The sequence below is a fragment of the Gymnoscopelus braueri genome, assembly GCF_963280865.1.
Source record: "Gymnoscopelus braueri genome assembly, chromosome: 19".
NCBI classification, from domain to species: domain Eukaryota; kingdom Metazoa; phylum Chordata; class Actinopteri; order Myctophiformes; family Myctophidae; genus Gymnoscopelus; species Gymnoscopelus braueri.
Genome location: NC_137621.1, coordinates 10183674 through 10197108, shown reverse-complemented (window position 1 = coordinate 10197108; position 13435 = coordinate 10183674). Strand labels below are relative to the sequence as shown.

The 13435-nt window shown below is 41.9% G+C and overlaps 1 protein-coding gene across 5 annotated transcripts in view; it reads left to right on the top strand.

Annotated features, from left to right (window-relative positions):
- LOC308074915 (palmitoyltransferase ZDHHC14-like) overlaps positions 1-13435 on the top strand; it is a 109396-nt gene that overhangs the window by 83332 nt on the left and 12629 nt on the right. For all 5 annotated transcript variants that reach the window (XM_080414445.1, XM_080414447.1, XM_080414443.1 and 2 more), the window contains exons 5-8: positions 1453-1590; positions 3899-3947; positions 8165-8267; positions 10589-10698. In XM_080414445.1, coding sequence (XP_080270571.1) covers positions 1453-1590; positions 3899-3947; positions 8165-8267; positions 10589-10698 — 400 coding nt within the window. The remainder of the gene's footprint in view (positions 1-1452; positions 1591-3898; positions 3948-8164; positions 8268-10588; positions 10699-13435) is intronic.

The window sequence follows — 13435 nt, the reverse complement described above, 5'->3', positions numbered from 1 at the left end:
GTATGAGACCATACAGACACACACACACAGGGTCAAACCAGGCCAACCCAGGCCAACCCAGGCCAGCAGCGTTCAGTCCAGTAAGCAGTTTATACAAGTGGGTGGTTTGCAGTCGGTGAGAAAGACAGCCACCATCACATTAGAACCCACAGGGACACGTTTTCCCAGTAATACAGTCATCTCACATCCAAAGTGGGCTGATAATGGATTCTATTGTAATCACAGCTCACTCTTCTTTAGTGTGTGTGTGTGTGTGTGTGTGTGTGTGTGTGTGTGTGTGTGTGTGCGTGTGCGCGTGTACGCGTGTGTGTGTGTTGCAGATTCAGCACTATCATCAATGTTGGATTCACGTTAATGTGTGTTTTCAGACATTTAACCACTTAAACCGTCAATACTTAGTAAACTTGACCGTTGGCTCTGTACTTGGTAGGGGTGTCACGATTCACTTACCTCACGATTCGATTCAAAATCGATTCCTAGGGTGCCGATTCGATTTAAATTGCGATTCTGCGATTAATTGTGAGTAATTGCGGTTCGATTCGATACTGCGATTTATTGCGATTAAATCCTAGGGTGCCGATTCGATTTAAATTGAGATTCTGCAATTAATGGCGATTCGATTCGATTCTGCGATTTATCGCGATTAAATCCTAGGGTGCCGATTCGATTTAAATTGCGATTCTGCAATTAATTGCGATTCGATTCGATTCTGCGATTTATTGCGATTTTCTTCCCCAAATCGTTTTGCTTTAATTATACTAGAACATTTTAAAACAATTCTGAACAATATAAACCATGAAAAGTTGAATCATACACTTCAATGCAGCCAGATCATGTCAGTCAGTCTTTCTGACATTTATTTCAGACAAAGTGCCAGTGAAAAAGGTACAACCTCTTCAAAAAAAACTTCATCATATCTCCTTGGTCTTTGGGTCAATTTCTTTTTTTTAATTATTAATTATTATTTATTTTTTTTCAAAAATCGAAAAAAATCGATTCTGAACATTTGAAACGATTAAAAAAATCGTGGCATTAAGAATCGCGATTTATTCACGAATCGATTTTTTTTGACAGGCCTAGTACTTGGTCTGCTCTTTTTCCCCTCTACACCAAACCTCTTTGCCAAAAATAGCAGATCTACAAGCTCACAACCGATCTGCTATTTTTGGCTAAAGTTCTCCTCAGAATAGGGATGCTAGGGTTCAAGTGGTTAATGTAAAAAAAAGTTTTTAGTCTCGAGATTGTATTTTGCTTTAATCCGTGTGTGTGTGTGTGTGTGTGTGTGTGTGTGTGTGTGTGTGTGTGTGTGTGTGTGTGTGTGTGTGTGTGTGTGTGTGTGTGTGTGTGTGTGTGTGTGTGTGTGTGTGTGTGTGTGTGTGTGTGTGTGTGTGTGTGTGTGTGTGTGTGTGTGTGTGTGTGTGTGTGTGTGTGTGTGTGTGTGTGTGTCCACAGAGCGCTTTGACCACCACTGTCCATGGGTTGGTAACTGCGTGGGGAGGAGAAACTATCGTTTCTTCTACATGTTCATCCTGTCGCTCTCCTTCCTCACCATCTTCATCTTTGCCTTCGTCATCACGCACATCATTTTACGTAAGTAACACGCACATGCACACGCGCACACACTCTCTCACACACACACACACGTGCGCACACACAGCCAGCATGCTGTAAGTGGGCGCACAAAACACAAAAGTTCTGGCTTGTTACCATCTCTCCCGCTAGGTTCCATGGTCCTCTGTGTGTGTGTGTGTGTGTGTGTGTGTGTGTGTGTGTGTGTGTGTGTGTGTGTGTGTGTGTGTGTGTGTGTGTGTGTGTGTGTGTGTGTGTGTGAGAGAGAGAGAGAGACGGACGTGTGTGTGTGAGAGAGAGAGACGTGTGTGTGTACCAGTGGGTGGAAGAAGGGTTCAGCAAAGAGAGATGAGCTCAAATGAGTGTGTAGAAAATTCCAGCTCCTTCCTGCCTCTCTTGACTTGATGAAAGGATGCGCTGGTGTTTTATCCACCGTCTGCTCTGTCCCTCCAACCAGTGTTGATTCCAAAGCACTGTGTGTGGACCAGAGCCCAACTGATTCCGTGTGTGTGATTCAAAAGCACTGTGTGTGGACCAGAGCCCAACTGATTCAAAAGCACTTTGTGTGGACCAGAGCCCAACTGATTCAAAAGCACTTTGTGTGGACCAGAACCCCACTGATTCAAAAGCACTGTGTGTGGACCAGAGCCTAACTGATTCAAAAGCACTGTGTGTGGACCAGAGCCTAACTGACATATCGTTTTGGCCGGTATACTGTATATAACACCCGTTATTTGACATTTTGGACATCGATATCGGCAAATATGCAGTGTATGGATCCCGGTGTTTAACCACCTTTTTTTTTAACCTGGTGTCCCTATCCACAATATAAGTCTAAAGGCCCTAATAACCGATAGGAAGCATCAATGACGAACATCAAGTTAGGCCACTTGTTCACATCGAAGGTGTGAGCATTTTTAACCACTTAAACCCCCAGCATTCATTATTTCAACACGTTGTAGGCCTGTCGATCGGCTATATTCAGCGAAAGCTTTGCCCACGATAGCGGAAAACAGAAAAGACACATAGTATATATAGTAGAAACTCCGGTCAACCATATGGGGTTTAATTTTAAGATTTCTTCTGGCTATTCAAAAATAGCAGATATACAACCTTATAGCGCGGCGCCGAGTGCAGCGCTATGAGCTTGTAGATCTGCTATTTCTGAAAAATCTTAAACATTTAGATGCAAATCTTTGAATATAAATATTTTTTCAAGCAAACATTTTTAACTCAAATCTTTGGTTCTGGGGGATTCTACAAATCTCTTCTAAATCCTAACAGTTTTTTTGGGAAAAAAACGTATGTTGCTATAATATCAGTGTTTTTTTCATGAGAAGGACCATTTAGTTTATTTGTAGAGTATGTTTGTTTTATTATTTTGTTCTGCTAAAGGTAAAACTCAAATAAAGTGTTAATCATAAAAGAAATGGTCAGACTCTGAACTTGTCCGTTGCCTTGATGCAATATATAAATGTAGCGCGCTGGGGAGGATCTAGCCTGTTGAGCCTCTAAGCAGAATAGTTTTTTGGCGGAAGTACCGTCCAAGGAAATTATGTTGAGGCTTTACAGAGCTGTCGAAAAAAAGACATTACAACAGAAGTCCCGTCCTTATAGACACTCTGCATCCAGTGGCGTACCCACTGTAGAGGCAGGGCAGGCGGTCGCCTGCCCAACTAAGATCTCGCCTCCCCTAGAAAACCCAAATAACCCGAAAAGGTGTCATTGCGGGCTTAACGTCCTCAAAGTCACGCATCCAACAAGCTTTGAACTGAGCAGATTGCTTTAAATGTAATTCCTGGGGACGCCACTGTCTGCATCAGGTCGATAACCAGGCGTTTCTCCTCGGAGACGGGAATAGGCTGGGAACCAGGCTAGTGTTGTAGTGGTCTCTTAATACTGCAGTCTTATAACCGAAGGGAGATAATCGAATAGGCGTTTGACCGGATGGCAGTCTTTAGGATTCTTTCAAAATGTTCAAACCTTTTCGGTGGATACAGAAGTGGTATAACAGTAGTACACTACACAGTCCAATTATTTTTGCACACTGCACAGCATTTTTTAGATAGTAGTTAAACTGGAAAGGCAATTAAATTGAGTCCACTGACAGAGGCCGCTTAGACCTGTGGCATGAAACCATGTCCTCAGCAAGTTGTGTGTGTGTGTGTGCGTGTGTGTGCGTGTGCGTGCGTGCGTGCGAGAGAGAGAGAGATACCTATGTAGTATGTGGTACAGGTTTTGACAGGTACTGTTGAATTATGGTGTGACACTCTCTGTGTGTGTGTGAACGTACAGTGATCTAATATAACTTCTCCCTGTCTGTTCACAGGGTCCCATCAAACAGGGTTCCTCAACGCACTCAAAGATAGTCCTGCCAGATATCCTTTTGTGTGTGTGTGTGTGTGTGTGTGGGTGGGTGGGTGTGTGTGTGTGTGTGGGCGCGTGCGCACGCTTTTGTAGTATTATCCTCTGGGGGACCGAAAATCTCCACAACGATGGTAAGACCAGAAGAAAAAACGTGACCTTATGGGTACATTGTCAGGTGCACTGCGGTTCCACAGAAACAATTTAGGAATCAGGGAGGGATTAGTTTTAGGATTAGGCATTTAACTTGTTGGGGTTTCAGGTTTACAAATGGCAAAACAGGTAAAAATGCATCTTTTTTATCAACACATAGCTTTTTCGCTACCCATCCATGGCGAAAAATGTGCACACGTGTGTGTGTTTGTCATGTGGTCAGCTCTTCCATTAACTTCTAAAGGATGCATGTTTTGATCGGTTGTTTTCTGTTCCGCCTGGTTCACTGATTATGTCCATTATGTCATATGATATTGATAAAAATCTGACATACAGTATGAGCTGACATTTAGGCTTTGTTGAGACTGGCGGTCCAAATCAGAATTTTGGCACGTCCAGAATGGAATCTGATTGGTTTGATCCAGTGGAAACTTGAGTTTTTTCTAATTAAAAATATTCAAATCTGATTTCTAAAGATGTTGCTCAGTCTGGACACTGAAGCCTGATGTATACTTCCCTATATACATATGTCAGTGGTTCTCAACCAGTGGTCCTTGCGGGGGTTCCAGGTGGTCCCCAGCTAAATGATGGAGAGTTGGTAACCAAATAGACCATTATATATGGACCTTGATATGAAAAGGGTTGAAAACCACTGTCTTCATGTGACTAAAGTTGTTCTCTTTACGGTAGGACTAGTATTCTGTCCAGCTGCTCAGGTCCTGCTCTATCAGGCTGTTCCATCTGTAGTCCTTCTCTTAGGGTACGACTAATCTGGGAACCCATCGTCAAATAAAAAGGAAAAACAGCGCCCTCTGCTGTTTTTTACTTATTCATTTGGCTCTGGGCGGAGGACCTGTGCTCAGGGAAACCGGGGTTTTGGTCTGCCTTCAGCCTTCCACTTCCGGTGGTGCGACTATGTTTTCATTCCCACTAACAATATTTCTCCACGGAACACTAACACAATTTCTCCCAAAGAACATGGATCGTTTTTGCGAACGCGGAAGGAGGCGCGGCGAAGCCGCGCCTCCGACCAAGTGTAGCTTACTATGTAACCGTGCTCGGGTTGTGTGTGTGTGTGTGTGTCACAGACTCTGTGTGCATAAACTGTGTGCATGCACTGTGCACTCTGGCCCCCAGAGGGCGCCAGAGTGCAGGAATTTAGACAATGCTCTGATTAAAATGCACAACAGCCTGCAAAACACACACACACACACACACACACACACACACACACACACACAGTCAATGTTCTCTCCCCATCACGGTGAAATAACACGGATTACAAGTCCGTAAATACACAATATTTTCGAGCTGCGTTCGCTTCCAGCGTTCGCGCGTCTTACTTGTGGTTATAAGCCCACTTGTTTCTATGATGAAAGAGCAATGTTACTAACTTTCCGTGGTTTTGTCTGCTCCGAGGACGCTATTGTCCTCTGAGTTTCGGTTTGTTTCCAGTGGGAATTGAGCAGCACACATGTAAATCCCGCCCACTACATTTGATTGGGTAAAGCGCGGCCTGCTTCCTGATCTGAAGGCACGCCCACGCCACGCCAATGTGCATGGGTTGTCAACACGGCTACCGACTGCTAGCCTGGTATCCAGCCTGCTTCGCTACGTTCGGCGGACTTTTTTTTCTCTCTTCGCTTCTCAGTCTGGAGAGCACCCTATTGACTCGTTTTGCAGAACTACACTGGAACTACATATGTTACGTTGGGCAACGTCGTTGCTGATTGGATGTTGTTCAAACGAATGACGAATCACAACGATCACACTGTTTTTTTTGTCCCGCCCCGCACCACAGACCAATCAGAAGCCACGGTTCGATTCATACCTTATGCCATGTCCCGCCTCCCTTGGAGATAGGAGGCTTTCCAGACTGAGAAGCGAAGAGAGAAAAAAAAGTCCGCCGAACGTAGCGAAGCAGGCTGGATCCCAGGCTAACCGACTACCGGGTACGACTAGTATTCTGTCCAGCTGCTGGATCGGGCTCACGTAGCACGCAACACAACCTTTCCTCTCCTCTCCGGCTCACTCTCTGTCCATTGATTTCCGATCTGTATCTCTTATCTCGTCCCTTTCTCATCCCTCCATCAATGATGTGTGAGCAGGATTTGTGTGTGTGTGTGCGCGTGTGTGTGTGTGCACGTGCGCAATAAGACTAACCCTAACCCAAATGAAATTATTATAGAAACGTCAATAGAAATAAAACCCCCTGATATAAGATTGACCTTGAAAAGCTGTTTATTTACATGTCAGTGAGGATCAGTATACTGACGTTCTAACCTCATGACTTTAGTGAATGAATGAATTTGCTTTGCGTCACTAATCAAGTGGAGAGCATGAGGTAGTTTCTCTTTCTTTCTCTCCGTCCCTCCATCTCTCTCTCTCCATCTCTCTCTCTCTCTCCCTACTCTACTCAAATGCTTTACTTAAGTAAAAGTATCAATACTGCAATGTAGAAATACTTTTTTACAAATAAAAGTCCGGAATTCAAAATTTACTTGAGTAAAAGTACAAAAGTATTGGTATCAAAATGTACTTGGAAATACCAAAAGTAAAAGTACTCATTGTGCAGAATGTCCCATTTCACAAGTTCAAAATGTATACAAAATCTTTTGAGAATAGCCGATCTACAAGCTCACAATGCGTCGCATTGTGAGCTTGTAGATCTGCTATTTTCAAATGGACGAAATATATAAAGGGCTGAAGTGGTTAGTGTGTTTTGTTATAATGATCCAAATCTACAAAATAACTAGTAACTAAAGTTTTCATATAATTGTAGTGGAGTAAAAGTACAATATTTGTCTCAGAGATGTAGTGGAGTAGGAGTCAAAGTATTGAAAATTGGAAATACTCCAGTAAAGTAAAAAATACCTCAAAATTGTACTTAAGTACAGTACTTGAGTAAATGTACTTAGTTACTTTACACCACTGCTCTCCACCCCCCTCTCTCTCTCTCTCTCTCTCTCTCTCTCTCTCTCTCTCTCTCTCTCTCTCTCTCTCTCTCTCTCTCTCTCTCTCTCTCTCTCTCTCTCTCTCTCTCTCTCTCTCTCTCTCTCTGTCTCTCTCTCATTCCACTCCGTGGCAGAGTGAGATAACGGTTAGTCTGGTGGTTAGGAGCGTGTGGCGGGCCAGGCTGATAGCAGAAGCAGCTGATGTCCAATTTCCATCTACAACAAAGTTCAGGCCGACTGCTTTTCTTTCATTTTTTTCCGGTCTGGGCAGTGTGGAACATACAGTTACTGTTATCAAAGAGTGCAGAAGTTTTTCAGAAAACGTTTAAATCCTCCGTTCCAAATGGCCGGAGGAAGAACAGTCCTGCAGACATCAGAAATCTACACCTACTGTACCGACAGGCTCTGTGTACTAGACTCGTACTCGGTATCGAAACCTAAGGGTTGCATCGGGACCATTTGCACTGATGTTCTTTTTTTTTTAGCTCGAATTTCAGGCGGCCTTCAAATCCAGTCCTGTATTGCGCTGATCAGAGCAATGGTCACCGAGTTATGGCCATTTGAAGTGTTAAACCCTGCTGTAACACTGCTGTAGCGCCACATACTGTATGTGTGTGATTTCGTTTTTTTTGGTGTGACTATTCTCTCCTGTGCCTGTGGCCCCTGGGAGCCACACATGGACCCTGGGGGGGGGCCTTGACGTGGTTCCTAGGGGGCCACACATGGCCCCTGTGAATATTCTCATGCTATACCCCTGAACAGTGTTTGTGCCAAGTTTCGTGCAGATTGGAGCAACCGTACGCCTTGCAAGTCTGCATGTTACGTTTGTGATGTAACGTCAAATCTTTGCTTCTGGGGGCTTCTACAAATGTGTTCTAAATACTAAGTTCTTTTGAAAAAAAAATGTTTGTTGCTATAATATCAGTGGTTCTCAGACTGTTTTCATGTCAAGAACCACCCAAAATGTGTTTTTCCGGACCCCCCCTCATTTTTTTTTATTTATACCCCCAGAAGCAAAGATTTGAGTTAAAACTGTATGTATATATATATACATTCATTTCATTGAATGGGTTAAGTGGTTACATAGTAGTTACATTATTTGTTCCTTAACTTGGCGTGTGCACCGTGCTGGAGGTGGTGGTGTGTTTCTTCTCAGTGTGGTCCATCGTGGGCCTCTCAGGCTTCCATACCTACCTGATCAGCTCCAACCAGACCACCAACGAAGACGTGAGTACAATACACACCCCAACACACCTACACTGCTACACATCTATATACACCCCATCACACACACACACACACACACACACACACACACACACGCACGGGTTTGTATTCCTCTACTTGTGAGGGCAAGTATACCCCAACCTCAATCTCTTCCTAATTGTTTATTGTTGTATTGTTTTATTGGATATTGTTTAGTCGATACACTTATTTGTCTTAGCTCTTGCTCATTTGATTTTGCTATTTTGTCTTATCTGTTTATGAAAGTAGGTAGCTGATATATTGCACTTTTACCTTAGCGCTAGGTATACTCTTGGTTGCTTGTTTTTGCAGAAAATGCACTTAACACATTGATTGCCTAGATCGAGTTAACTCGTTTTTAGAATCCATCGCTTGATTGCCTAGATCGAGTTAACTCGTTTTTTAAAAAAAATTAATTAATTTCACCCAAAGACCAAGGAGATATGATTTGTTGAAGATCTAGACTCCTATCCACTTCCTTGTTAACTTAAAACTTAAAAATGTTGTATCTCAGCTCCTGAGTACTTTTTTTTTTCAATGTAAAAACCCTGGCATGAAACTGCAAAAATTCTGAAATAATTCTGGCAATCAATGTGTTAAGACTTCTGGTGATTAGTAGTTTCGTTCCCTACCTATGTTGAATAGGTAAGTCGCTTTGGATAAAAGCGTCTGCTAAATGACTGTAATGTAATGTAATGTAAGCCTAACTCAATTGGCCTCGCAATCTTTCTAAAACTCTCACAAGTATTCTGTAGTAATGCATGTATGTACGCACGCACGCACGCACGCACGCACGCACGCACGCACGCACGCACGCACGCACGCACGCACGCACGCACGCACGCACGCACGCACGCACGCACGCACGCTCGACAAGGGGATTACAGCCATGAAGCTTCTCAGATGATTTGCTGAAGTGGTTTGTGTAATCCATGTTTGAACTTCCTACATGTGCTACATGTACATGTACATCCACAAGCTTACACACGCACGCACACACACACACACACACACACACACACACACACACACACACACACACACACACACACACACACACACACACACACACACACACACACACACAGTGTAGTGCTGGTGAAGGTCAGTGAGCAGAGGAGTGCTGACTTCATTCGTTTTCAGGGGGTGTAACTACAGTAACTTCACAGGGAGACTGAACACAAAGCACATTATACCAACAAACCTTCACTGTACCTGCAAGAAATGGAGCCTGAAGTTTAGTCACAGATGAATGTCTACTCTATTTCTCTACACTCCCCCCCCTCTCTCTTTCTCTAAACTCACTCTTTTCTCTTCTCTTCTCTTCTCTTCTCTTCTCTTCTCTTCTCTTCTCTTCTCTTCTCTTCTCTTCTCATGTCTTTCCCTTCTTTGACAGTTTTATTTTCCCAGCCACTGTGCCATTAGTAGCCGAAGACATTAAGGACTGTAGCCAATATTACACATCACATATCGTACATATATAGGAAATAGGTGAACAGAATCATGACAGATGAACTGAACTGAATCATGACAGATTAAGTGAATCGTGATAGATGAAGTGCAGATTGCACTGGTTTTTGCTTAGAATATAGTACTTGTTTATTTTATTTGTATTGTAGGATATATGTTAGTATTGTAGGATGTATGTTCTTTCTGTCTGTCTTTTTAAAGGCTGACCTTGGGAACTGAGCTTCCAAGATTTCCTATGCATTCGTGCAAATGGCAAATAAAGTCTACCGTATTCTATTGTATTCTATTCTTCCCTGTCCCCCTCCCCCAGTTCACCTGTTACATTGTCATAGTGCAGGTGTGTTCACACAGCAGGTCACAATTATTACATAATCGCCTAATTGCAATTATTTGAGATAATCGCAAGAATTCTTTTCATAATCTTTATAATCATTTCCATGTTGGAAAATGTTCATATATTTTCAAACATTGTCAAAAATAGTGGAAATAGCCGATCTACAAGCTCAAAACGCGCCACAATGTGACGTGTTTTGAGCTTGTAGATATTGTAGATATATGTGCTATTTCCACTATTAATGTTTTTTTTTGTGTCATATCTGCCCTTGAAATGACAGAAATGTATTTTATATTCATAACGTTCACACAATGTTCAACGACAAATGCAATAAAATCGTTGTTTGTAATTATTTGAGCGACAATTAATCGTCAAGTAAAATGTACAATACAAAAGGTCTGATAACGTTTGGCTCAGAGACATTTTCACTAATGGATTACATTACATGTTCTCTCTCTCTTTCTCCCCCTCTCTGTGTGTGTTTGTGTCTCTCTCTCAGATTAAAGGGTCCTGGTCTTCTAAAAGAGGGAAGGACAACTTTAACCCTTACAGCTATGGCAATATAATCACCAACTGCTGTGCAGCTCTGTGTGGGCCACTGCCTCCCAGGTATGTTAGGTTTAGCTGTGTGTGTGTGTGTGTGTGTGTGTGTGTGTGTGTGTGTGTGTGTGTGTGTGTGTGTGTGTGTGTGTGTGTGTGTGTGTGTGTGTGTGTGTGTGTGTGTGTGTGTGTGTGTGTGTGTGTGTGTGTGTGTGTGTGTGTACGTGGGTCCCAAAAATATTCATTCTTTGTAAGTAAGTAAAGTCTGTATAAATGTTACAATGGCACGATACAGAATGGGTCGGGGTCCCAGACTCATTTTTATGGGTCGCGAGTAAACATCCCTTTTTTTCTTTTTTTTCGTTTCCCACAATTATTTTAATTCTTAATGTCATTTATTTGTAAAGTTTGGCTTCCGGGGTGGTTAAAAATGGTCTCTGGGGTCTGAAAAGGTTCCTGCAAGCAACAGCGACGAGATATACTGTATACAAATATATATAATTAACATTGTCTAACGTTTTCAACGCAGAGCCATCACACAACGGAGTATAAAATAAGGACTTAAAGTTGTCGAAACTATAAATTCCACGACAGCATCCAATATTCTTCTCAGCCTTCCCAGATTCCTCAATTAAGATGATACGAGCCAATATCATCTTCTGCCATGACTCTTGTAATGAGATACGTCCTCCAGTCCAATCTAATTCTTCCAGTAATGGCAACAGGACGGCTTTTCTCTGCCGTTGTAATTTCCTCGATTAATCCATTAAGACCGGAACGTCATTTTAAGATTTCTTTGGCTATTCAAAAAATAGCAGATATACAAGCTCGAGTGCCGCGCTATGAGCTTGTAGATCTGCAATTGTTTTGAAAAAATTGAAAATGTGTGCAAACCTTTGAATATACATGTTTTAAAGCAAACATTAACTCCGATCTGTGCTTCTGGGGGTCACTGGAGCAATATTTTTTTTTTAGATGGTGGTCCGCGTCCAAATGCATATCATCTTGGGTGGTCCTTGACATGGAAAAGTTGGAGCACCGCTGACATAGCAACATACTGTTCGGATTTAGAAAAAAAATTTAGATCTGTATTTGGCCGCGGACCCCCATCTAGGGGGCACTCGGTGCCGCGCTATGAGCTTGTAGATCTGCTATTTTTGAATAGCCAGAGAAACCTTAAAATGACACAGATGTGTTCCCGGTCTTAATGGGTTAACAGAGGGCTGAAATTGACTCGTTATCTAAGACTTCTTTTGATGTGGGAAGAAGCTATGTTGAAATCGACCCCCCCCCCCCCCCCGCGGCCCCCTCATTTTTCTATACATAGCAGGTAACATAATCGTTGCTGTTGGGCAGAAAACCTTGTATCTCTTATATAGTTTATTTAAGACCCGAGGCAGATTCTACAAATGCCTTCTAAATCGGTAGTTCTCAAACTTTTTCGAGAACTTTTCTTCTATTTTTGAGTTTCCTGAAAACGTTTGTTGCTGTTTCTACAGTATATAGCAAACGAAAAGAACAAACAAGAGCTTGTGACTAAATTGTCTCTGTCGGGTGGAGACCTCATACTTTATGTCCGAAACTTACTTTTCAGGATTCAAATCCAAAAAATTGCAAAAATAGAAGATCTACAAGCTCAAAACGTTTCGAGCTTGTGGATCTACTACTTTTGATGCTTGTGTGTGACGCTGTAGTATGATCAAGTAGGGCGTTCATTTACGAAAAAACACAAAAGAATATGGAGATAAGATGTTTCTGCCCCGACAGCAACAAAATAATAACTACATTGGATCCATTTCTGAAAAGTCACGTGTTTTCGACATACAGGGTTTTCCCATATTGTTGGAGTTGAAAGGATTTTCCAGCCCATTTCAGATGAGTCCCAGATCAAAGTCCTGTTGGATGTGTTCGATTTCACAGTTCTGCTCACTATGCCCGTTAACCCATTCAGACCGGAAAAGCATCTGTGTAACCACTTTATCCATATTTGATATGTATATCTGCTATTCAAAAACAGCAGATATACAAGCTCATGAGCTTGTAGATCTGCTATTTTGAAATATGATATACTTTTTACATATTATGAAAGTACAGAACGAAAGCTTTCATATGATGTCTCATTCATTGAAATTAGAACATATTTGAAAAATCTTGAAAGTGTTTGACAAATTTTGAATAATTTTGATTTTTTTGGGGGGGATTTTTTTATCGTGAACATTTGTGCAAATCTTTGAATATATATATTTTTAAAGCGAACGTTTGTAGCTAAAATATTTGCTTCTGGAGGTCCCTGGAACAAAATATTTGACTAATGTTCACTTTAAAATATATATTCAAAGATTCAAACAATTGTTCACGATTTTTCAAAAATAGCAGATCTACGAGCTCGTAGCATGGCACTCAGTGCCGCGCTATGAGCTTGTATATCTGCAATTTTTTAATAGCCAAAGTATAAAATAATGGTTATAGCTAAGATCTAAAATGACACACATGCGTTCCCGGATTGAATGAGTTAAAACATTTTAAAAAGCATAGGCACCAGAAGCCGAGCGTAGCGATTCCAGCGTGTTATCCTCTCCTCCCTGTTCCTTCACTTGTGGAACCATTCTCTTTATCCATGTGAAATGTAGCCCAGGGCTCTAAATTAAACTTTTTTTCCCCTTTAGTAGCACTGGTTAGGAGCACTCACCAATATGTGAGGAGCACCAACAATATCAAGTATAAGGACATTTTTATATCGTTATTTAAAAAAAATATGCTATTCACCTGTTTCCTAGGATGTGTATTTTCCACTTCCTGTCGATTT